Source organism: Trachypithecus francoisi, unplaced genomic scaffold, assembly GCF_009764315.1.
Source record: "Trachypithecus francoisi isolate TF-2019V2 unplaced genomic scaffold, Tfra_2.0 Lachesis_group8, whole genome shotgun sequence".
NCBI lineage: Eukaryota > Metazoa > Chordata > Mammalia > Primates > Cercopithecidae > Trachypithecus > Trachypithecus francoisi.
Genome location: NW_022681473.1, coordinates 65,941,557 through 65,964,717, shown reverse-complemented (window position 1 = coordinate 65,964,717; position 23,161 = coordinate 65,941,557). Strand labels below are relative to the sequence as shown.

The following is a 23,161-nucleotide window of genomic DNA, read 5'->3' as shown; positions in this document are numbered from 1 at the left end:
GCCTTCACTCTCTGACAGAGAACCAGGCCACCCCACACTTAGGAAACTAAAGAACAAACTCGGAAATTTACAGTTTGCTGCTGATAATATCAGCCAAAGATATGGAGAAGGAAAGAGAAAACATTTGCCCCAGTCTCTCCCCTCATGAAAACCTGAACTTCCAGATTCTCCAGGGAACCAACTATAGAAGAATGCTGCTCTGGGAGTTAGAACTTGGGTTCCAGTCCTATCTCTGTGGCTCGCTGGCCATGACAGTATGGGAAAGCCCTGGATCTTTTTGTCTTTTGCCCTTTCTATATTGAAAGAAAAAGCTGGCCAGGTGTGGTGGTTCACACCTGTAATCCCAGCACTTTGGGAGGCTGAGGCAGGCGGATCACTTGAGGTCAGGAGTTCGAGTCCAGCCCGGCCAACATGGTGAAACTCCATCTCTAATAAAAATACAAAAACTAACCGGGCGTGATGGCACATGTCTGTAATCCCAGATACTCAGGAGGCTGAGGCACAAGAATTGCTTGAACCCAGGAGGGCGGAGGTTGCAGTGAGCCGAGCTTGCCCCACTGCACGCTAGCCTGGGCGGTAGAGCAAGACTCTGTCTCAAAAAAAAAAAGAAAAGAAAAAAGGAAAAGCCAACTGGATATTTCCAGGTTTGGTACTTTTATGATTCAATGGCATGAGAGGTATTTTATTAGTGGTAAGAGAAATAGGGAAAATCAGAGAGAAGGTACTCTTAGAATCTTCAGGGTCAAGAGGCAATGATGTAAACATAAACGTGAACTTGCTCCTGGATTGTTTATTCAGAGAGACATCCCCAACATAGTAGAGCAGTCAATATTCTCCCTCAGTTAAAGATCTCCGGTTCTGTGGGCAGACAAAAGCACACATCTCTTCTTCCTTGACAGGGGGAGAACAACCTCTAGGATGGGGTCTTCTGCCTTTGGGCACTTGTCACAAGATGTTCTCTAGCAACAATGGCTCCCAAGACTCCCAAGTTTCCAGATTCCTGTAGTACCATCTTATCTGGGGTTAGGGAAGACTACAGGATAGTGATAATGACATGGTTAATCAAGAACACCTGCTGAACAGCGTAGCTGATAGGAGAGAACAAAAGTCATGCTCTTACACACGGACATCCTCCAATCTCTATTTCTGCTATTGGGTAGAACACACCTTTAACTTAGATTCCAATCTGGAAGCAAGTCCCCTCACAAAAGGCATCTTTTGCCCTTCCTTTTACTGTAATATGACAATAAACATTTATGTATGTATGTATGTATATATTTATTTATTTATTCTTGAGACAGAGTCTTACTCTGTCACCAGACTGGAGTGCAGTGGCACGATATTGGCTCACTGCAACATTCACCTCCCAGGTTCAAGCGATTCTCCTGCCTCAGCCTCCTGAGTAGGTGGGATTACAGGCATGTGCCACCATGCCCAGCTAATTTTTGTATTTTTAGTACAGATGAGGTTTCACCATGTTGGTCAGGCTGGTCTCAAACTCCTGACCTCGTGATCTGCCTGCCTTGGCCTCCCAAAGTGCTGGGATTACAGGCATGAGCCACCGTACCCAGCCTTATCTTTTTTTTTAATCTTATTTTTCATTTTTAAATTTTTTTGTAGAGACAGAGTTTTGCCATGTTGCCTAGGCTGGTCTCAAACTCCTATGATCTGCCTGCCTCAGCCTCCCAAAGTATTGGGATTACAGGTGTGAGCCACCATGCCCAGCCTAACAAAAGCCGTTTAGAGGAACATCAAAAACAGAAAAATGTAACCAATGGTGACAGAAGCCACAACAATAGCTACATTGTGGGTAGGGGAATTTATCGGATCTGGTGCAAGGGAGTTTTCTGGATTGCTAGAAATGTGCTATATCTTTAGCTGTATCTCTATATAGATTTGTATTTATATCTATAGTTATCTATATATTATTCATCCCAAATAGTTTTGGGCTTTATTACACCTGAGTACCTAAAACAAATGAACAAACAAAAATAGCTGAATACCTTGTCTTACCTCTTGGTTATATGTCTTGATGTGAAATTGCTGAGTCACAAGTTTAAGAAGCTGTTGCCACACTGTTATCCAAAGTGGTTGTACTAGTTACCATCAATGTATGAGGGTACCAGTTACTCCATATCTCACCAACACTTGCAGTCCTTTTAAGTTTAGCCATTTTAGTGAGTATGTACTATTAACATCCTGTATTTTAATTTACATTTCTAGAAAGCTAATTTTTTCATATGCTTATTGGCCATTTGGACGTTCTCTTTTGTAAAGTGCCCACTTATTTAAGTCTTTTGCCCATTTGTCTATTAGGTCATCTATCTTTTTCTTACTGGTTGTCGAGGTTTTTATATATACTGGATACATGGCCTTCGATAAATGTATTGAAAATAGGAAAATATCTTCTAGTCTGGTTCCTGCCTTTTCTTATTCTCTTTGTATTGTATTTATTATTGTCTTTTTTGAGCGAAGTAAAATTTACTTCTACTGATCTATTTTCCAGGTCTCTAATCCTATCTTCTGTTGTGTCCAGTTTGTTATTTTACCTATTCAGTGAGTTCTTTATTTCAAATATTGGATATTTCAGTTCTAGAATGTTTGCTTGATTCTTTTTAAAATAGATTCCAATTTTCTATTGAAATTGTCCATTTTAAAATCCATTTTGTGAACATTTCCTCTATTTTCTTTAATATATAAACATAGTTATACTAGAGTCCTTGTTTGCTAACTCAGGTAATGGGATCATCTGTATGTCAACTTTTATTGTGTATTTTCCCTCTTGATTGTTGGTCACATTTTCCTGCCTTTTGCAATAATTCATGTTGTGCACCAAACATTATTTATATTAGATTCATAGAGGCCCCAGATGATGTCTGTCATCAGACAGATTCCTCCCTTTTCTTTGTTAGGCAGGTAGAGTAAGGTAGGCTGGCTACCTAAAGCCAATTAAGGCTTGAGTTAGGTTAGGGCTGAGTTTCAGTTCTAGTAAAATTTAGTCCAACTTTGGCTTGTTCTTGTTCTTAAGTTATGACCCTCCTGAGTTTTGAGCTTATAGCCTGGTTGATCCTTGTCTCCTCAGCCCTAAAGGAGTATGGGAGATTTGCATCTATCCTTTGGTGGTTTTGAGCTTAATTCGTTAGCTGCATTCCCCATCCCTCCTTTCCCCCTGCCCGCTACATACACACATAGCTTCAAATCTTTGTAAAATGTTTTGAGAGGAAATACCAGTGTGTGTGTGAGGAAATCCCTCTTCCTCTATTCTCTTAAGCATCATGGGAATCATGGAAGATTTTGTTTTGTCTTTTAGAGGCCCTCAGCCCAGCTTTCTGGCCTCCTTTGCATAGCCAGAATTCAGATGTCCCATAGGGAAAACTTGTTATGCATTTAGAGTGCCTCAAATTTCCAATATGTTTTGCTAATCCTTTTTTAACTATCACAAGTCTTACTGGTTTCTCTTTCTCTCATATATGACTCTCTGCCTCGTCCAAGTCTCAGCCACAGTATGGTCCCCAAATCAAATACTCCCGGAGAACAAAAGAGCTGGTGATCATTAGTTAACTTTGGAGGGTCCCCACCCATTGGAGTTTGACTTCATCACATCCTTATGGCACCCATATTTCTCAATTTGTTTAAAAATGTGATTTGTGTAATTTATCCAGGTTTCCCTAGTCGTTGCAGTGAAAGTGTTGGGCTATCATGGTCTATGATATCCAATGCAGGAGCAGAAGTCCAGACACCTAGCTTAAATGGAGTCAGAAAGAACCACTACTCAAGGCATACAAGAAAGAAACTTAATAAGAGTGTGAGCAGCTGCATATTACACACAGCCTTGGAGAAAGGAGCCCCTCCGTGGAACATGGTGGAACTTTGAGTGAGTGCAAAAGTAGAGACATGAGCTTAAGGACTTGATTTATGAGATCTGACATCAGCCTAAACCACACAGCATGGAACCTTAGATGAAGATCAGCAGAAGCCTTTCCAAAGCACTTTCACCATTATAATTCAACAATCAACTGTTTAGATTTGATTTTCCCAGTAAAATATAAACTCTGGGAAGACAAGAACTTTGCCTGCCTCCTTCGCTTTGATCACTTCATCACCTAAACAAAGCGTATAGACTTCTATTTGGTAGCTTATTAATTAATTAATAATCAATATTTGACAAATTTTGGGTTCACATGGTAAAAGTCAATACCATAGCCCCTCATCAGTCCTCTACAGTTGGTTGTAAATAATTGTGCTTATATTACCGACAGAGTAAACATTATAGAATTATCACTCCAGAATCCTTTGTTTCTATGGTTTCCAGATGTTTCCAGTGTCTAGATGTTCCAGCTGCCCATCTCTGAGAAATCCAGCTCTGTCTCACCATGGATGCCACAGCCTGTAGTGAATCAGTGGATGGCTCACCCGTCTTCTATCTGGTGGGCATCCCCTCTCTGCCAGAGACCTTCTTCCTCCCTGTGTTTTTAATTTTCCTCCTCTTCTACCTTCTCATCCTGATGGGTAATGCCCTGGTTCTGGTGGCCGTGGTGGCAGAGCCCAGCCTCCACAAGCCCTGTACTTCTTTCTGATCAATCTCTCCACCTTGGACATCCTTTTCACCACAACAACTGTCCCCAAGATGCTGTCCCTATTCTTGCTTGGGGACCGCTTCCTCAGCTTTTCGTCCTGCTTACTGCAAATGTACCTCTTCCAAAGTTTTACATCTTCATCCTGGTGGTCATGGCCTATGACCGCTATGTGGCTATCTGCCACTCACTGCACTACCCTGTCCTCATGAACCCACAGACCAGTGCCACCTTGGCAGCCAGTGCCTGGCTTACTGCCCTCCTCCTGCCCATCCCAGCAGTAGTAAGGACCTCCCAGACAACATACAACAGGATTGCCTACATCTACCACTGCTTCTGTGATCATCTGGCTGTGGTCCAGGCCTCCTGCTCTGACACCACCCTCCAGACCCTCATGGGCTTCTGCATCGCCATGGTGGTGTCCTTCCTCCCCCTTCTCCTGGTGCTTCTCTCCTATGCCCACATCCCGGCCTCGGTGCTTCGTATCAGTTCCCGAGAAGGACGGGCAAAAGCCTTCTCCACCTGCAGCTCCCACCTCCTGGTGGTGGGCACCTACTACTCATCTATTGCCATAGCCTACGTGGCTTACAGGGTTGACCTGTCCCTTGACTTCCACGTCATGGGCAATGTGATATATGCCATTCTCACACCAATTCTCAACCCTCTCATTTACACTCTGAGAAACAGGGATGTGAGGGCAGCCATCACCAAAATCACGTCTCAAGACCTAAGCTGTGACAGGAGCATTTGACCTTTAAATGCAGCTAATTCTGCTTCCAGGACACCAAATAACAGTGCTTAGCACAGAATAAGGACTCAATACATAATAATGAAATAATGTTAATTTTTATAGGAATCTCTAGTTGTTGTATACAATTTTGCTATTTAGTAATTCAAGAAACCTTTACTAAAATAAAAAATTTTCATGGCAAAAAATTCTTATAAACAAAGTCAAAAAAACAAATAAAAAACATATCACAGGGAAATGCAAATATTCATATTATACAAAGAATGTAGAAGACTGAAATAAATATTTCAATAAAAACATGGGCAAATATATGCGTAGACAAATCATCAAAAAAATGCGGTGGCCTTTAAATAATGAGTCTTCACTTTATAAAAAGAATACTAATTTAAATTGTGCTGAAATGCTATTTTTCACTTAGATTAGCAAAAATCCAATATTTTGACAATATGCATGTAGAAAAACAGAACTTTTATAACTTGCTTGTGAGGATACAAATTGGTATAACACTACCACAATACCTACCAAAAGTACATATGCATTTACCCTTTGACTCAGCAGTATCACTTCTAGGGATCTATCCCCCAAGGAGTCACTGTCAATCATTCATTAGGTTATGTATTCATCACTACAGGGAACTTATTGAATAAACTGTTAAAATGCATGATGCAGTAATAAAAAGGAAATGAGGAAGCTCTCTACTGATATGGTATCATCTCTGGGATATGTGTTAAATGAAAAAAAGCAAGCTGCAGAAAAGTGTTTTTGTACGAAAGGAGATAGTTTGCTTAAAATTTCAGGAAAAAACTAGGGGGAAAATGCGAACTCATAAAGATGGTTATCTATAAGGAGAGGGAGGGAACAGGAAGGGACGGAACCGGAATGGAAACGAGACTAGATATATGTAATTATTTTTACACAGTTCAAAGAAATCAGAAAGAAAAACCCCACAATTCCCTCAATTTAAAATAAACAGAAGCACTTGACCCTGGCTGTCTCTCAAGTTAGTGGCATGACCACACAGAAAATTACTATAAGTGACTTTTAAACAATATTTTGAGTATACATCCTAAAACGGGTATACTAAAAGGACAAGAAAAATCACATTTTAAACTGCATTGAGGAGTTTTTGTTTGTTTGTTGTTTGTTTTGAGAAGAGGCCTTGCTCTGTCACCCAGGCTGGAGTGCAGTGGTGCTATCTCAGCTCATTGCAGCCTTGACCGCTAGGGCTCAAGTGATCTCCCACCTCACCTCCCTGAGTAGCTGGGGCCACAAGCACATGCACCACTACTCCTAGCTAGAGGAGTTTTAAAAACATGCATATTACAGTTTTACCCCTTTAATATATATTAGATGTAAATTACATATTTCTATAACCAAAACCATTTTTATCATTTTATTTTACCATGCATGGTTTTATATTTACAGAGAGTTCCAAAGATATGAGAGTTCCCATATATCCTTCACCCAACTTCCTCTGTGTCAACATCTTACATAACCACGATACACTTATCAAAAGTAAGAAGTTACCATTAGTAAAATACATACTATTAATTGTACTAGAGACTTTATTCAAATTTCTCCCGTTTTCCCGTAACGTCTTCTTTCCATTCCAGGATCCAATCCAGAATGCCACGTTGCATTTTATTATATCTTCTTGGTTGCCTGACGTTTTATTGGTCTTTCCTTGTCTTTCATGACCTTGACACTTTTGAAGAGTCAATAGTAAATTTGGCTAAGTGAAAGAATCCAATCTAAAAAGGCTGCATACTGTATGATTCTAACTGGAATTCTGGAAAAGGCAAAACTATGAAGACAGTAAAAAGCTCAGGGGCTGCCAGGGACTAGGAGAAGGGAGGGATTAATAGGCAGAACACAGAGGACTTTTAGGACAGTGAAACTATTCTGTATGATACTACAGTGGTGGATACATGTTATATATTTGTCAAGACTCATAGAATGTACTACACCAAGAGTATACTATGGGCTTTGGGTCATAATGCTGCATCAGTGTAGGCTTGAATGTAACAAATGTAACCACTCTGGTGGGGGATGTCATTCTAACAGTTATGTAGTGGTATCTTATTGTGGTTGTAATTCAATTTAATTACATTTCCCTATAACTAATTGTGTTGACCATCTTTCATGTGCTCATTTTCTATCCATATATCTTTTTTGGTGAAGTGTGTTCAGATCCTTTGCCTGCTTTTTAATCCAGGTTGTTTGTTTTCATAACATTGAATTTCAAGTGTTCTTTATATATTCTAGGTATAAATTTGCTATTAGATATTTGATATACAAGTAGTTTCCCCAGTCAATGACTAGTCTTTGAATTCTCTTACAGTGTCCTTTGCAGAGCAAAGGTTTTTGATTTTGATAAAGTCTAACTTATCATTTTTCCTTTATGGATTATGATGTTTTATAACATACCTAAATACTCATCACCAAACCAAAGGTCATGCAGATTTTGCCCTATAGAAAACAAAGTTTCTAGAAGTTTTCCATTTTTGATTTCATTCTATGAACAATTTTGAGTTAATTCTTGGATAAGGTGTGAAGTTTAGGTTGAGATTTTTTTTTTTTTTTTGCGTATGAACATCCAATAATTCCAGCACCATTTGTTATAAACCATTCTTTATCAAGTTGCATTTACACTTTTGTCAAATATCAGTTGATTATATTTGTGTGTATCTATTTGTGGGCCTCTCTATTCTGTTCCACTGATACATATGTCTATCCTTTACCAATACCACATGGTCTTGAATACTGTAGCTTTATAGTTAGTGTTGAAATTCCATAATGTGACTCCTCCGACTTTGTTAATTTTTTTTATAATTGTTTGGTTATTCTAGTTCCTTTGCTTTCTAATATAAATTTTAGAACCAACTTACTGGGATTTGGGGAGGAGAGGGACTATGTTAAATCTATAGATTAAATTTGGGACAACTGACATTTTAACAATGTTGAGTCTTCCAATCCATGAATATATCTCTCCATTTACTTAGCTCTTTAATTTTATTCATTACAAACTGCATTCCTGGGATGAACCCCGTTTGGTTGTGACATATTTTTCCCTTTATATATTACTAGATTTGACTTGTGAATATTTTGTTTAGGATTTTTGCATCAAAATTTATGAGAGATACCAGGGTGTAGTTTTCTTGTAATTTCTTTGTCTGGTTTGGTATTAGATAAATGCTGTCCTCATAAAATGAGTTAGGAAGCTTTCCTGTCTATTCCACATTCTCAAACACATTGTATAGAATTGGTGCTATTTCTTCCTTAAATATTTGGTAGAATTTGCCTGTAAAATTTCCAGGGCCTAGAATTTTTTTACAGGAAGTTTTAAACTACAAAATTAACTATTTAATAGATACAGAAAAATTTCCATTATCTATTTCTTCTTGAATGAACTTTATAATTTCTGCCTTTTAAGCTATTAGCCCATTTTGTCCAAATTTAGAATTTATAAACAGAGTTGTTTGTACTGTTCCCTTATTATCCTTTTAATGTCTGTGATGTCTACTCTTTCATTCCTAATATTGGCAATTTGTGTTTTCTGTTATTTTTTCTTGGTTAGTTTAGCTTTAAGTTTACCAATTTATTGATTTTTCAAAGAATCAGCATTTAGTTTGTTTCTTCTAATTGTTTTCCTGCTTTCAATTTTATTGATTCTTCCTCTAATCTTTATATTTTTTTCCTCTACACATTTTGGGTTTGATTTGATCGTTTCTTGACGTGGGAGATTAGATCATTGATATGAGACTTTTCTTTTTCTTTCTCTTTTTTTTTTTTTTCTTTTGAGACGGAGTCTCCCTCGGTCGCCCAGGCTGGAGTGCAGGGGCGCGATCTCGGCTCACTGCAAGCTCCGCCTCCCAGGTTCACGCCATTCTCCTGCCTCAGCCTCCCAAGTAGCTGGGACTACGGGCGCCAGCCGCCGCGCCTGGTTAATTTGTGGCATTTTTAGTAGAGAGGGGGTTTCACCGTGTTAGCCAGGATGGTCTCGGTCTCCTGACCTCCTGATCTACCCGCCTCGGCCTCCCAAAGTGCTGGGATTACAGGCGTGAGCCACCGCGCCCGGCCAAGACTTTTATTTTTCAGTGTAAGCGTTGAAGTCTGTACATTTCCCAATAGCTCCCACATTAGCAACTTCACACGAATTTTGATATGTTGCATTTTTATTTTCATTTCATTCTAAATGTATTTTAAATTTCCCTTTAAACATCCTAATTGACCCATGGTTATTTCAAAGTGTTTTTATTTAATTTCAAAATATTTGGAAGATTTTCCCAATCACTTTCTGTTACTATTCTCTAGTTTAATCCCCTTATCGTTCAAGAATATGCTTTGTATGATTACTATTCTTTAAAAAGCTTTTCTATTCTTTTAAATATTTTGTTTAATGGCCTAAAATATGATCTATCTTGGTGAATGTTCTGTGCACTCTCGGAAGTGTATTCTGCTATTATGTGGAGTGTTCTATAAATGTCCATTAGGTCTAATTGTTTGATATTGCTCTTTAGGCCTTCTATATCTTAACTGATTTTCTATCTGCTTGATCAATTCCTGAAAGGGAAATATTAAAGTTTCTAACAATAATTATGGATTTGTCCATTTCTCCCTTCAATTTCACCAGTTTGTAAGAAAATTTCCACTTTTTAGATTCAGGGGGTACACATGCAGGTTTGTGACATAGGTAAATTTCATGATGCTGAGGTTTGGGGTATGAATGATCCCGTCACCCAGATAGTGAGCATAGTACCCAACAGTTTTCCAAATCTCACTACCCTCCCTCCACCCTCTATTAGTCCCCAGTGTCTATTGTTGCCATCTTCATGGTCATGAGTACCCAATGTTTAGCTCCCACTTATAAGTGAGAACATGCAGTACATGGTTTTCTGATCCTGTGTTAATTAGCTTAGGATAATGGGCTCCAGCTGCATCCACGTTACTGCAAAAGACATGATTTCATTCTTTTTTATGGCTATGTAGCATTTCATGGTGTATATATACCAATTTTCTTCCTCTTCTTTTTTCTTTTTTTCTTTTTGAGACAGAGTTTTGCCTTGTTGCCCAGGCTGGAGTGCAATGGCACGATCTCGGCTCACTACAATCTCCACCTCCCAGGTTCAAGCGATTCTCCTGCCTCAGCCTCCCAAGTAGCTGGGATTACAGGCATGTGCCACCATGCCTAGCTAATTTTGTATTTTTAGTAAAGATGGGGTTTCTCTATGTTGGTCAGGCTGGTCTCGAACTCCCAACCTCAGGTGATCCACCTGCCTCGGCCTCCCAAAGTGCTAGGACTACAGGCGTGAGCCACTGTGCCCGGCCATATTTGGACCAATTTTCTTTATTCAGTCCACCGCTGATGGGCATCTAGATTGAATCCATGTCTTTGCTATTGTGAATAGCAATCAACATATGAGTGCATATGTCTTCTGGTGAATAATTTATTTTCTTTTGGATCTATACCCAGTAATGAGATTGCTGGGTCAAACGATAGCTCTACTTTATGTTCTTTGAGAAATTGCCAAACTGCTTTCCACAGTGGCTGAACTAATTTACATGTTCACCAACAATGTGTAAGCATTCCATTTTCTCTGCAGCCTAGTCAGCACCTGTTCTTCTTTGACTTTAGTAATAGTCATCCTGACTGGTGTGAGATAATATCTCATGGTTTTGATTTAAACTTCTCTGATGATTAGTGATGTTGAGCATTTTTTCATGTCTGTTGGCTGCTTATATGTCTTCTTTTGAGAAGTGTCTGTTTATGTGTTTTGTCCGCTTTTTAATGGTATTATTTGGTTTTTGCTTATTGAATTAAGTTCCTTATAGATTCTGAATATTAGACCTTTGTCAGATACATAGTTTGCGAATATTTTCTTTTTTTTTTTTTTTTTGAGGCGGAGTCTCGCTCTGTCGCCCGGACTGGAGTGCAGTGGCCAGATCTCAGCTCACTGCAAGCTCCGCCTCCTGGGTTTCCGCCATTCTCCTGCCTCAGCCTCCCAAGTAGCTGGGACTACAGGCGCCCGCCACCTCGCCCGGCTAGTTTTTGTATTTTTAGTAGAGACGGGGTTTCACCGTATTAGCCAGGATGGTCTCGATCTCCTGACCACCTCGTGATCCGCCCGTCTCGGCCTCCCAAAGTGCTGGGATTACAGGCTTGAGCGAATATTTTCTTTCTTTTCTTTCTTACTTTTCCTTCTCTCTCCTCACCCCTCCCCCACCATCCTTTTTTGAGACAGTCTTATACTGTCGCCCAGGCCGGAAGGCAGTGGCGTGATCTCAGTTCACTGCAACCTTGACCTCCTGGGCCTAAGCAATCTTCCCACCTCAGTCTCCGGAGCAGCTGGAACTACAGGCATGTGCCACCACACCTGGCTAATTTCTGTAGAGACAGGGTCTCTCTACGTTGCCCAACTGTCTCAAACTCCTGAGCTCAAGGGATCCTTCCACCTCCGCCTCCCAAAGTTCTGGGATTACAAGCGTGAGTCACAGAGCCCAGCAGTTTACAAATATTTTCTCCCATTCCGTAGGTTGTCTGTTTACTCTTTTGATAGTTTATTTTGCTGTCCAGAAACCCTTTAGTTTAATTAGGTTCCACTTGACAATTTTTGCTTTTGTTGCAATTGTTTTTGAGGACTTAGTCATCAATTCTTTCCCAAGGCCAATATTTAGAATGGTGTTTCCTAGGTTTCCTTCTAGGATTCTTATACTTTGAGATCTTTACATTTAAATCTTTAATCTATCTTGAGTTATTTTTTGTGTATGGTGAAAGGTAGGGGTACAATTTCATTCTTCTGCATATGGCTAACCAGCTATCCCAGCACTATTTATTGAAGATGGAGTCCTTTCCCCATACTTATTTTTGCTGACTTTGTCGAAGATCATATGGCTGTAGGTGTGCAGCTTTATTTCTGGGTTCTCTATTCTGTTCCATTGGTCTATGTGTCTGTTTTTATGCCAATATCATGCTGTTTTGATTACTGTAGCCTTAGAGTTTCAAGTCAGGTAACAACGATACCTCCAGCTTTGTTCTTTTTGTTTAGGATTGCTTTGGCTATTTGGGCTCTTTTTTGGTTCCATACGAATTTAAGAATAGCTTCCTTTTCTAATTCTGTGAAAAAATGATGTTGGTAGTTCAATAGGAATAGCATTCAATCTGTATATTGCTTTGGGCAGTATGGTCGTTTTAATGATGTTGATTCTTCCAATTCATGAGCATGGAATGTTTGTCCACTTTTTTGTTTTTTTCAGCAATGTTTTGAGTTCTTCTTGTAGGGATCTTTCACCTCTTTGGTTAGGTGTATTCCTAGGTTTCTTGTGCTTGTGTGTGGCTATTGCAAATGGGATTGTGTTTTTTAAAGTTGATTTTTAATGTTTATACATATTATAACATTATGACATGATGTTGTAATGATGTACAAAATCTTTATGATAAATAAAATTATTGCACTTAATATCATTTCTCTGAAAAATGACATTAATTAATTTCATTTTTGTGAATTTAATTTCATTATTGTGAAAACAAAAATCATCAAATTCCTTAATGCTGTATCAAACATAAGCAATACCAGTTCAAATTAGAGAAAAGGTATGCCAACACCAGATTTTGACAACAAAAAGAAAGTTAAAACCCTAATATTTGTCTAATCTAGGTCAGGTAACCATGGAAATGAAAGAATATTAAAATTATTTCTTTTATTATAGCATGATAATTTTTATTATGCTTTTTATTATAGCATACATTGAAGAAAATCATAACCCCATTAAAAAGTGGACAAAGCAGGAGTTCGAGGTCGCCTGACCAACATAGTGAAACGCGTCTCTACTAAAAATACAAAAAATTAGCCGGGTGTGGGCTGGGCACGGTGACTCATGCCTGTAATCCCAGCACTTTGGGAGGCCAAGGTGGGTGGATCACAAGGTCAGGAGATGGAGACCATCCTGGCTAACACGGTGAAACCCTGTCTCTACTAAAAATACAAAAAATTAGCTGGGTGTGGTGGCAGGCGCCTGCAGTCCCAGCTATTCAGGAGGCTGAGGCAGAAGAATCGCTTGAACCTGGGAGGCGGAGGCTGCAGTGAGCCAAGATCATGCCACTGCACTCCAGCCTGGGCGACAATGCGAGGCTCTGTCTCAAAAAAAAAAGAAAAAAGTGGGCAAAGGACATGAACAGATACTTCACGAAAGAAGACATACATGTGGCCAACAAATGTATGAAAAAAAGCTCAACATCATTGATCCTTAAAGGAATGCAATCAAAACCATGATGAGATATTACCTCACACCAATCAGAATGGCTATTACTAAAATGTCAAAAAACAACAGATGCTGGCAAGGTGGTAGAGAAAAAGAAACACTTTTACACTGTTGATCAGAGTGTAGATTAGTTCAACCAGTGTGGAAGACAGTGTGGTGATTCCTCAAAGACCTAGAGGCATAATAGTACCATTTGACCCAGCAATGCCATTACTGGGAATATACCCAAAGGAATATAAATCATTCTATTATAAAGATACATGCATGTGTATGTCCATTGCAGCATCATTCACAATAGCAAACACAGTAAATCAACCTAAATGCCCATCAATGATAGACTAGATAAAGAAAATGTGGTACTCATACACCATGGAATACTATGCAGTCATAAAAAGGAATGAGATCATGTCCTTTGGAGGGACATGGATGGAGCTGGAAGCCATTATCCTCAGCAAACTAACGCAGGAACAGAAAACCAAATACCGCATGTTCTCACTTATAAATGGGTGCTGAATGATAAGAACTCATGGACCCATGGTGGGGAACAACACACACTGAGGCCTGTCAGAGGCTGGGGGGGTGGGAGGAGGGAGAGCACTGGGAAGAATAACTAATAGATGCTGGACTTAATACCTAGATGATGGAATGACCTGTGCAGCAAACCACCAAGGCACCTGTTTACCTATGTAACAAACCTCCACATCTGCACACTTACCCCTGAACTTAAAAGTTGGAAATTAAAAAAAAAAAAAACACAGAAATCCCATGTGTTATTAATCCCAACTATCAATAATAATTATCGCCCTGGTGTGATTCCATCCTGCGCAGCTGTTCTCTTGAGCAGTGGTTGTTTATCTCTGTCTGCCTTCTCTCCCACCTAAGGGCGTGCTGCCACTCGTTGGCAGATTCGATGGACCTACACATGAGCCCCCTGAGGCTCCAGAACTATCTTTTCAGTTGGGAACTAAAGGCTAACAAAGATTATCACTTTAAGGTGGATAATGATGAAAATGAGCCCCAGTTATCTTTAAGAATGGTCAGTTTAGGGACTGGTGCAAAGGAAGAATTGCACATTGTTGAAGCAGAGGCAATGAATTGCGAAGACAGTCCAATTAACGTAACACTGGCAACTTTGAAAATGTCTGTACAGCCAACGGTTTTCCTTGGGGGCTTTGTAATAACACCACCTTTTGGTTGAAGTGTGGTTCAGGGCCAGTACATACTAGTGGGCAGCACTTAGTAGCTGTGGAGGAAGATGCAGAGTCAGAAGATGAAGAGGAGGAGGATGTGAAACTCCTGAGTATATGTAGAAAGCAGTCTGCCCCTGGAAGTGGTAGCAAGATTCCACAGAAAAAAGTAAAACTTGCTGCTGATGAAGAAGATGATGATGATGAAGAGGAGGATGATGATGATTCTGATGATGGGGAAACTGAAGAAAAAGCACCAGTGAAGAAATCTCTACAAGATACTCCAGCCAAAAATGCACAAAAGTCAAATCAGAATGGAAAAGACTCAAAACCATCATCAACACTAACAAAAAACAGGAAAAAACTCCTAAAAACACCAAAAGGACCTAGTTCTGTAGAAGACATTAAAGCAAAAATGCAAGCAAGTATAGAAAAAGGTGATTCTCTTCCCAAAGCTGAAGCCAAGTTCATCAGTTATGTGAAGAATTGCTTCCAGATGACTGGCCAGGAGGCTATTCAAGATCTCTGGCAGTGGAGGCAGTCTCTTGAAGAAAATAGTTTAAGCAATTTGTTAAAAATTTTTTGTTGCCGGGCGCGGTGGCTCACGCCTGTAATCCCAGTACTTTGGGAGGCTGAGGCAGGCGGATCACGAGGTCAGGAGTTCAAGACCAGCCTGGCCAACATGGTGAAACCTAGTCTCTACTAAAAATACAAAAATTAGCTGGGCATGGTGGTGCATGCCTTTAATCCCAGCTACTCAGGAGGCTGAGGTAGGAGACTTGCTTTAACCCATGAGACAGAGGTTGCAGTGAGCCAAGATTGTGCCACTGCACTCCAGCCTGGGCAACAAGAGCGAGACTCTGTCTTATTTCATTTCTGTAACAGTTGATATCTGACTGTCCTTTTTATGATGCAGAATGAGAACTTTCCCTGCTGTGTTTGATAAATGTTGTCCAGGTTCCATTGCCAAGAATGTTTTGTCCAAAATGCCTGTTTAGTTTTTAAAGATGGAACTCCACCCTTTGCTTGGTTTTAAGTATGTATGGAATGTTATGATAGGACATAGTAGTAGTGGTGGTCAGACATGGAAATGGTGGGGAGACAAAAATATACATGTGAAATAAAATTCAGTATTTTAATTAAAAAAATAATAATTATCAAGCAACCATGCTGATAGGAACAGCTGAATTATATTTCTCTTTTCTTCTTTTCTTTTCTTTTTTTTTTTTTTTTGAGACAGAGTCTCACACTGTTGCCCAGGCTGGAGTTGCAGTGGTGAGATCTCTGCTCACTGCAACCTCTGCCTCCTGGGTTTAAGCGATTCTCATGTCTCAGCCTCCCTGGTAGCTGGGACTACAGGTCATGCCACCACACCCAGCTAATTTTTGCATTTTTAGTAGAGATGAGGGTTTGCCATGTTAGTCGGGCTGGTCTTAAACTCCCAACCTCAGATGATTCACCCACCTCTGCCTCCCAAAGTGCTGGAATTACAGGCATGGGTCATCGTGCCCAGTTATATTTCTATTTTCTTTGCTAAATAATTATTTTATAAAATTACTGACACATTGAAAGACAATCAAAGAGTATAAAGCCAAAGATATGTGGGGGGAAGCATTACATATGTCAGGGGGCTCAGTAATAAAAATGTGCATTTTTTTCTGGATGTGGAGGCATATGTAGTCTTTTTTCTTTAAAAAAAAATTTTTTTTTGAGACAGAGTTTCGCTCTTGTTGCCCAGGCTGGAGTGCAATGGTGCCATCTCAGCTCATTGCAACCTCTGCCACCTGGGTTCAAGTGATTCTCCTGCCTCAGCCTCCTGAGTAACTGGGATTACAGGCACATGCCACCACGCCTAGCTAATTTTTGTATTTTTAGTAGAGACAGGGTTTCTCCATGTTGGTCAGGCTGGTCTCTAACTCCTGACCTCAGGTGCTCCGCCCACCTTGGCCTCCCAAAGTGCTGGGATTTTGGGTGTGAGCCACCGTACCCGGCCTTATTCATCTTTCTATAGATTCTAGTTCTCTCTTTAATTCTCCATTTCTCATATTTTATTTATCTTTTCCTCTTTTTTGTAATATATTTATTAATCATAGTTATTTTAAGGTCCCTGCCCGATAACTGTATCTGAATTATCTGTGTATTTGCTTCTACTCTCTTTTTCTCCTCTTGTTTTTGTTCATTTGATCTTTCATTTTATTTTGTTTTAACCATGACTCATATTTTTTTATTGGTTACCTGATGTCAAAAATTTTTAAAATTTAAAGCTCTGGATTAATCAGTTTTTTCCAGAAAGAGTTATATTTTTCTAGCAAAGAGTACTAATGGATTGCCTTGTTGTGGCTTGGTTTTAGGCTATATTATGTCATGTTTATTTCAATTTTGCTATTACTTTTAGGGTTTAGCCGTAATTCTAAAGCCTGGAATTTCCAGGGTCTCAACTGAAATTCTGGGGTGCTTACAATGGCCCCTCCATTTGCATGGAGCTAAACTCCAACCACTGAATCTCCAACATCATGTGGCTATTACAGTCTTTCTGAAGCTCTCTGGCTTCCCAGATGCTGTATTCTTCTGGGTTCTTTGAGTCTTTCCCTGCATATGCGCACCTTAGGAGTTGGTCAATGACAAGAGGTAATCTGTACACAGGTTCTGGTGTTCCTTCTCTGCACTGTCATCCTCTCCTAGAATTTGCTTCTTAAGTTCCAGTCACTTTGGTAACCTAAACTCCAAACAGTGGGGCTTGTGTTTCCTAATTGGGCTCTACTTTGCCATCCTGCAAGCTGGGAAATACCTTAGGATAAAAAATTGGAGTCAGGTGGAACTAGCCTCATGTGACTCCCCTCTCACGGACTGCAGTCCTTCAAGACCTGCCATTGGTGGCTCTCTGAGGTCTTCAGACCATTGTTTTACATATTGTCCAGCTTTTACAGTTGTTTTTGGCAGAAAGCTTAGTCCCAGACAAGCCACACTGTCATACTCAAAACTTAAAAGTCCCCTTTGAATTTTCTTTTCTTTTCTTTTCTTTTTTTTTTTTTTGAGATGAAATTTCACTCTTGTTGCCCAGGCTGGAGTGCAATGGCACAATCTTGGCTCACTGCAACCTCTGCTTCCTGGCTTCAAGTGATTCTCCTGCCTCAGTCTCCCAAGTAGCTGGGATTACAGGTGTGTGCCACCATGCCTGGCTAATTTTTTATTTTTTTAGTAGGGACATGGTTTCACCATGTTGGTCAGGCTGGTCTCGAACTCCTGACTTCAAGTGATCCACCCACCTCGGCCTCCCAAAGTGCTGGGATTACAGGCATGAGTCACCATGCCTGGCTCCCTTTGAATTTTTGAGGTAAAATACACTATTGAATCACAGCACAGCCCACTTGAATTTTAGAGCAAATTCGTGCTTTTTTCTGTAGTTAACTATTCTCCTTCTGAAAAATAGTGCCTGGCCCTGGAGCAGACTGAATGGCTGACTGGGGAACACTGAATGAATATGAGTCCCATGCTGTTCCTTATGAGTTGGATATTAATTTGAACAAACCAAATATAAAATTGAACATGTACAGAAACATCCCTTCTTCAAATGGAAGTAATAAATGTTATTCTATTAGGCTCAAGCAGATCTCGAAGGAGCTATTAAATTGAGTGAGTAGGCAGCTCACACTCCCATGACACCCAGTCTTGCTGTGTTGGCAACTTTCCATCAACTCTAATATATGATCTCATGGGAAGTTCCCTATAACCAATTCCCTGACGAATAAAAACATTCAAACCTGGTTTACAAATATTTCTTCAAAATATGCTGGGGCCACCTGAGTGGACTGCTGCTGCATTGCAGCCCCATTTAGGAGGGCCCCAAAGGATCGCCAACAAGGTAAATCCTGCCAGTAGGCAGAACCTTTGGCAGTGCATCTGTTTTTTCACCCTGGTAAGTTCATCTCACCTGAAAAGTGAAATGGAAAGAGGTATGGATCCATAACAGAGTATGGGCAAATGCTAATGGTTTTGCTGGGACATTCAAGTACTTAGAAAGAAGATTGGTGGAGAAGAGGTATGGAGAAGATTTAAGGTGGTAGACCTCTAAGAATGGGTACAGATTGTGAAGATATTTGTGTGCCATGTGACTATTTACCAGAGGGTATCATGGCAGAAAAAGCTCTTCAAAATCAATAAGAGTAGGCAAAATCAGGTAGACAAGATGATCCATCCATGAAAATCAGTTAGACTCTCTTTCCTAGATGCTTCAGTGTTTGCTCAATAGATTCATGAACAAAAGGCACAGTGACAAGGAATGAAGTTGTGCATGGATTCATAAAGGCTGGTCTGGCTTAGCTTCTGCTATATATCCAATATGTCAGCAACAAAGATCAACACGGAGTCTATGATATGAACCATTGGCCAAGGAAACTGGCCAGCTATGGGTGACAGGATGAACACACTAGATCCCTTCCATCATTGATGGGGCAGTGGTTTATCTTTATTGGAATAGAAACTTATACTGGATATGAATTTGCCTTTCTTACTCACAATGTTTCTTCTGTTATCATTTTCTGTAGATTTAATAAATGCCTTATTCATCATGATACTATCCCATATGGCCATGTTTTTGACAAAAAAAAAATCAATTTTATGGCAAAAGAAGTGAAGCAGTAAGTCTCATGCCCATGGAATCGCTGATCTTACAATGCAGCCCATCACTCAGAAGCAGGCGGCCTGCTAGACTAGAGGAATAACTTATTGGGACTCAGTTTTGGGTGTTGGCTGAATGATAATACCTCAGGGCTTGGGTGCTGTCTTGTAAGCTGAAATACATACTTGTAACCAGTATCCAATATATAGAGCAGTTTCCTGTCTAGCCAGAATACACAGGTCTGAGAACCAAGGTAGGAAGTGGGAGTGCTTCCTCTTATTGCCCCTAAGAACCCAGTTCTAAAATACATAGAACCTGAAAGGGAATTGGGGGAAAAAAAATAAAAAAGGAGAATCAAAGTATGTGCTTCCGCCTCCCTAACTTTGGATTCTGCCAGTTTATGTATTTTAGTTCCTAAGCATGGAATAGATCTACCAGGAGTGAAATAATCATTTCATTGAACTGGAAGCAGAGATTGCCACCTGAACTTTTGGGTCTCCCCATGCCACTGAATTAACTGGCAAAGAAGGGTACAACGAATACATCTGATTAGAAAGAGAAAACAGGGTTGTGACTATGTAATGGGAGGAAGAGGAGGTATTTCTGGAACCAAGCCCTTCTCTGAAGTGCATATTAGCACTTCTGTGTACATTTAGAAAAGTAAGTGGAAAACCAGCAAACCAATAAAGGAGGATCTTTAATATTTAATAGCTCCAGGCCCCATCTTCTTGATTATTATATACTTCTGTTGCAGCAGTCAAGGCACTAGGCAGGGAATAAAGCCCTAGGTCTAAATTCCAGCTCTTCCTCTAGCCATCAATGTTAAAATGGACCAGCTGTTTCACTTCCTAGACCTCGTTTTCTTTCTCTTGGACTTACTGTATACCCTATTGTTAATTCCTGCCTTCTCTGCTATTGTGAGGATAAGAGAGGATAATGAGAATAAAGGCTACACCATTGGTTTAAAGTTTTGGGCCCTTGAGGGCTGTTAATAATGATCTTGTTATTATTTGCAAAGCCCAGGGACAAATACTACTTCTTTTTGTTTCTTTTTTTGAGACGGAGTCTCGCTCTGTCGCCCAAACTGGAGTGCAGTGGCCGGATCTCGGCTCACTGCAAGCTCCGCCTTTCGGGTTTACACCATTCTCCTGCCTCAGCCTCCCGAGTAGCTGGGACTACAGGCGCCCGCTACCTCACCCGGCTAGTTTTTTGTATTTTTTAGTAGAGATGGAGTTTCACCGGGTTATCCACGATGGTCTCGATCTCCTGACCTTGTGATCCGCCCATCTCGGCCTCCCAAAGTGCTGGGATTACAGGCTTGAGCCACCGCGCCCGGCCTAAATACTACTTCTATCACATACAAGCTGAAGAAGATGCCAGGGAGTTGATCCCTGAGGGATGGTGAGTGTGGCGTGCCATGGAAGCACCATTGAGAGAAAGCACCCCAGGAGGCCTGCCAGAAAAGAGGGGCCTGAGGGTTTAATGAGTCATGGCTCAGCCCTAGCCTGCCACCTCCTCCAAGGTCTCACATGGAGGAACACAGGAGATACCAGTGTGCAGCAGGCTCAACAGGTGAACATTGCTGGAGATGGAGTGCCCAGAGATAGGCAGAGAAATCTGGGATGGGAAGACGGGGACAGGGTGTCCAGGGACTACAAACCTGGGCCAGAGGTCAGGAAGGCAGATTTAGTATGCACAGAGCAGGCACCCAGGATCCAGGTTGGAAGGTGCCTGGGATCCAGGTGCATGCCTGGGCTGTGAAACCTTTGGCCAGATATCCTGGCAGGCCTGGGCAATGGATGCACTCACAGACAGGATTCAAATCTTCTTGACCAAGGCCTTCCTGCAGGGAGAAAAGGCTGATGACAGCAGGAACCACTGGAAACACTAGCAAACTTTGTGCTCTTCCATGTTCCGGGCTCTTTGTAAGCATATCTAAGCATTCTCTACATAAAGAAAACCCCATGAGGTCACAGATCAGGGGCAAAAGGCTCAGAGAGGGGAAAGTGACTTGCTCAATGTCACACAGCTGGAGTTAGAAGCAGGGATTGACTCCTGAGCCCACACACATAACCACTAAGGTGCACATGACATAATGAAGGTCAAGAACCCGGTTCTGCTGCGGTGTTCCCTCAGTGCGAGAGCCCTCATCCTCTCCCTTAGAGGCGTGAGTCATGTGACATCTGTCCTGAACCCCCACTCTGCAAAACGCAGAGGGACACTCAGAAAATGGCTCATTGAATTGGAAACCTCTCAGAGATGATTTCCTCAAACCCCTCACTGTATGGATGAGAAAATCAAGACTACAGTCACAGAGAGTGTCAGAGCTGGCCCGGGAGGCAGGACTGTGGGCTGCCAGGCTCCAGGTGCAGCCTGTGCTCTCACCCCTCACCAGCTGTGACCCTGAAGGAGAGCCTGGCCTTCTCTGAACCTCAGTTTCTTCACTAGTTGAAGGGGCATAAGCACTTCCTTGCAGGGCTGTCTGATGGGGAGAGATGATGTATAGAAAGTGCAGGATGACATTCGGGTGATCATTTTTTCTGTCCTTCTCTCTCCCTCACCAGCACTGTAACTGACTCATAGACAAACCTAACTGGAAAGGTCTGCTGGACAAGTTCTGTGCCCTGGGAAACAGTGTCCTTTTAGCCCTAAGCACAGGGCTGCATTACTTAGAGATAGCAAGTAATTCAAAATAAAATAACTCTAAATTGTACAGAAAGTCCAGCCAAATTCTGATATTTCCTATGATGGGCTAGTTGAATGGTGCTTTGAAATAATACATATTAAAATCTCTCAGGAAGTATTTTTGATGCCTCTGCTTTGCTGGTGACCCAAGCCTGGTCTGCCTGTTGGCTAGTCCAGCACCACCTGGCTGTGAAAAGCCTCAGGCTGTCTCTCCACCAGGGGGTCTCAGCATCCATGTCTCCTTCTGCAAAGCAGTGGATACAGGAGAGAGAAGGAGGGGCAGCTGGACTGCATGGCCTCCAAGGGCCCCTCTAGCTTTGACCTTCTGAGTTTCTGTCCCTCAGACCCCCAACTCAGCCTAACGTGGGGACAGTCAGCCCATGACTCACTCTCTGAGTGCAGCAATGTCCAGGGAAGTGCAGTTGCCCGCTTTGGGTATGAGGAAAACCTAGCTACTGAATCTGTTGGGACAGGGTTCTGGTTAACTGAGGGATAACCTTCTCAACTTGGGACAAAGCAAGTTCACTCTTGCCAGGTCTTGCGACATTATTTTAAAGGAGCATTTGCATTGCTAGACAGTGATTTAGTACCTACCGTATAAAAACCCAGAGGAAAATTTGAAATTTAGTTTTGTTTGATGTTATCAACTAGAAAACAAAAAAGGGAAATAGAAACCTTTGTCTTAAAAGACTTCCCCTTGGAAACTTGGACTTCTATATTCTTCAGGAAACATGTATAGAAGAAAGAACCCTGTCCTGGCAGTGTTTCTGGCTCTGCAGCCAGCTGTCCGTGGCACCCGGGAAAGCCCCTAGCCTTTCTGTGAGCAGCCTCTGGACTATGGGGGATAAATTATTTGGACTTGAAAATAAACATCTTTTCCATTTTTTACATTAGTGATTTTATCCATGAGAGATATTTCATTAGAGGAATGGGAAATTAGAAGTGACTCGGGAAAAATAGTGGAAACTGCTCCTGAATCATTGGGATTAATGAGACAGTAATACAAACATCAACAAAGACTTGTGCCGGGGGTCCTTTAGCGCAAGAGACAAGCCTAAAGTAGAGGGTGAATCAGTACTTTCCTTCAGCT

The 23,161-nt window shown here is 41.0% G+C and overlaps 1 protein-coding gene and 1 pseudogene across 1 annotated transcript; both read left to right on the top strand.

Annotated features, from left to right (window-relative positions):
* Positions 1-4,373: 4,373 nt before the first annotated feature.
* Positions 4,374-5,325, top strand: LOC117080806 (olfactory receptor 2AT4-like). The gene is given in 3 exon segments (XM_033206107.1): positions 4,374-4,560; positions 4,563-4,709; positions 4,712-5,325. Coding segments are annotated over 3 exon segments (948 nt in total).
* Positions 5,326-12,727: 7,402 nt separating this feature from the next.
* On the top strand, positions 12,728-22,883 carry LOC117081339 (annotated as a pseudogene).
* The last annotated feature ends 278 nt before the right edge of the window (positions 22,884-23,161 follow it).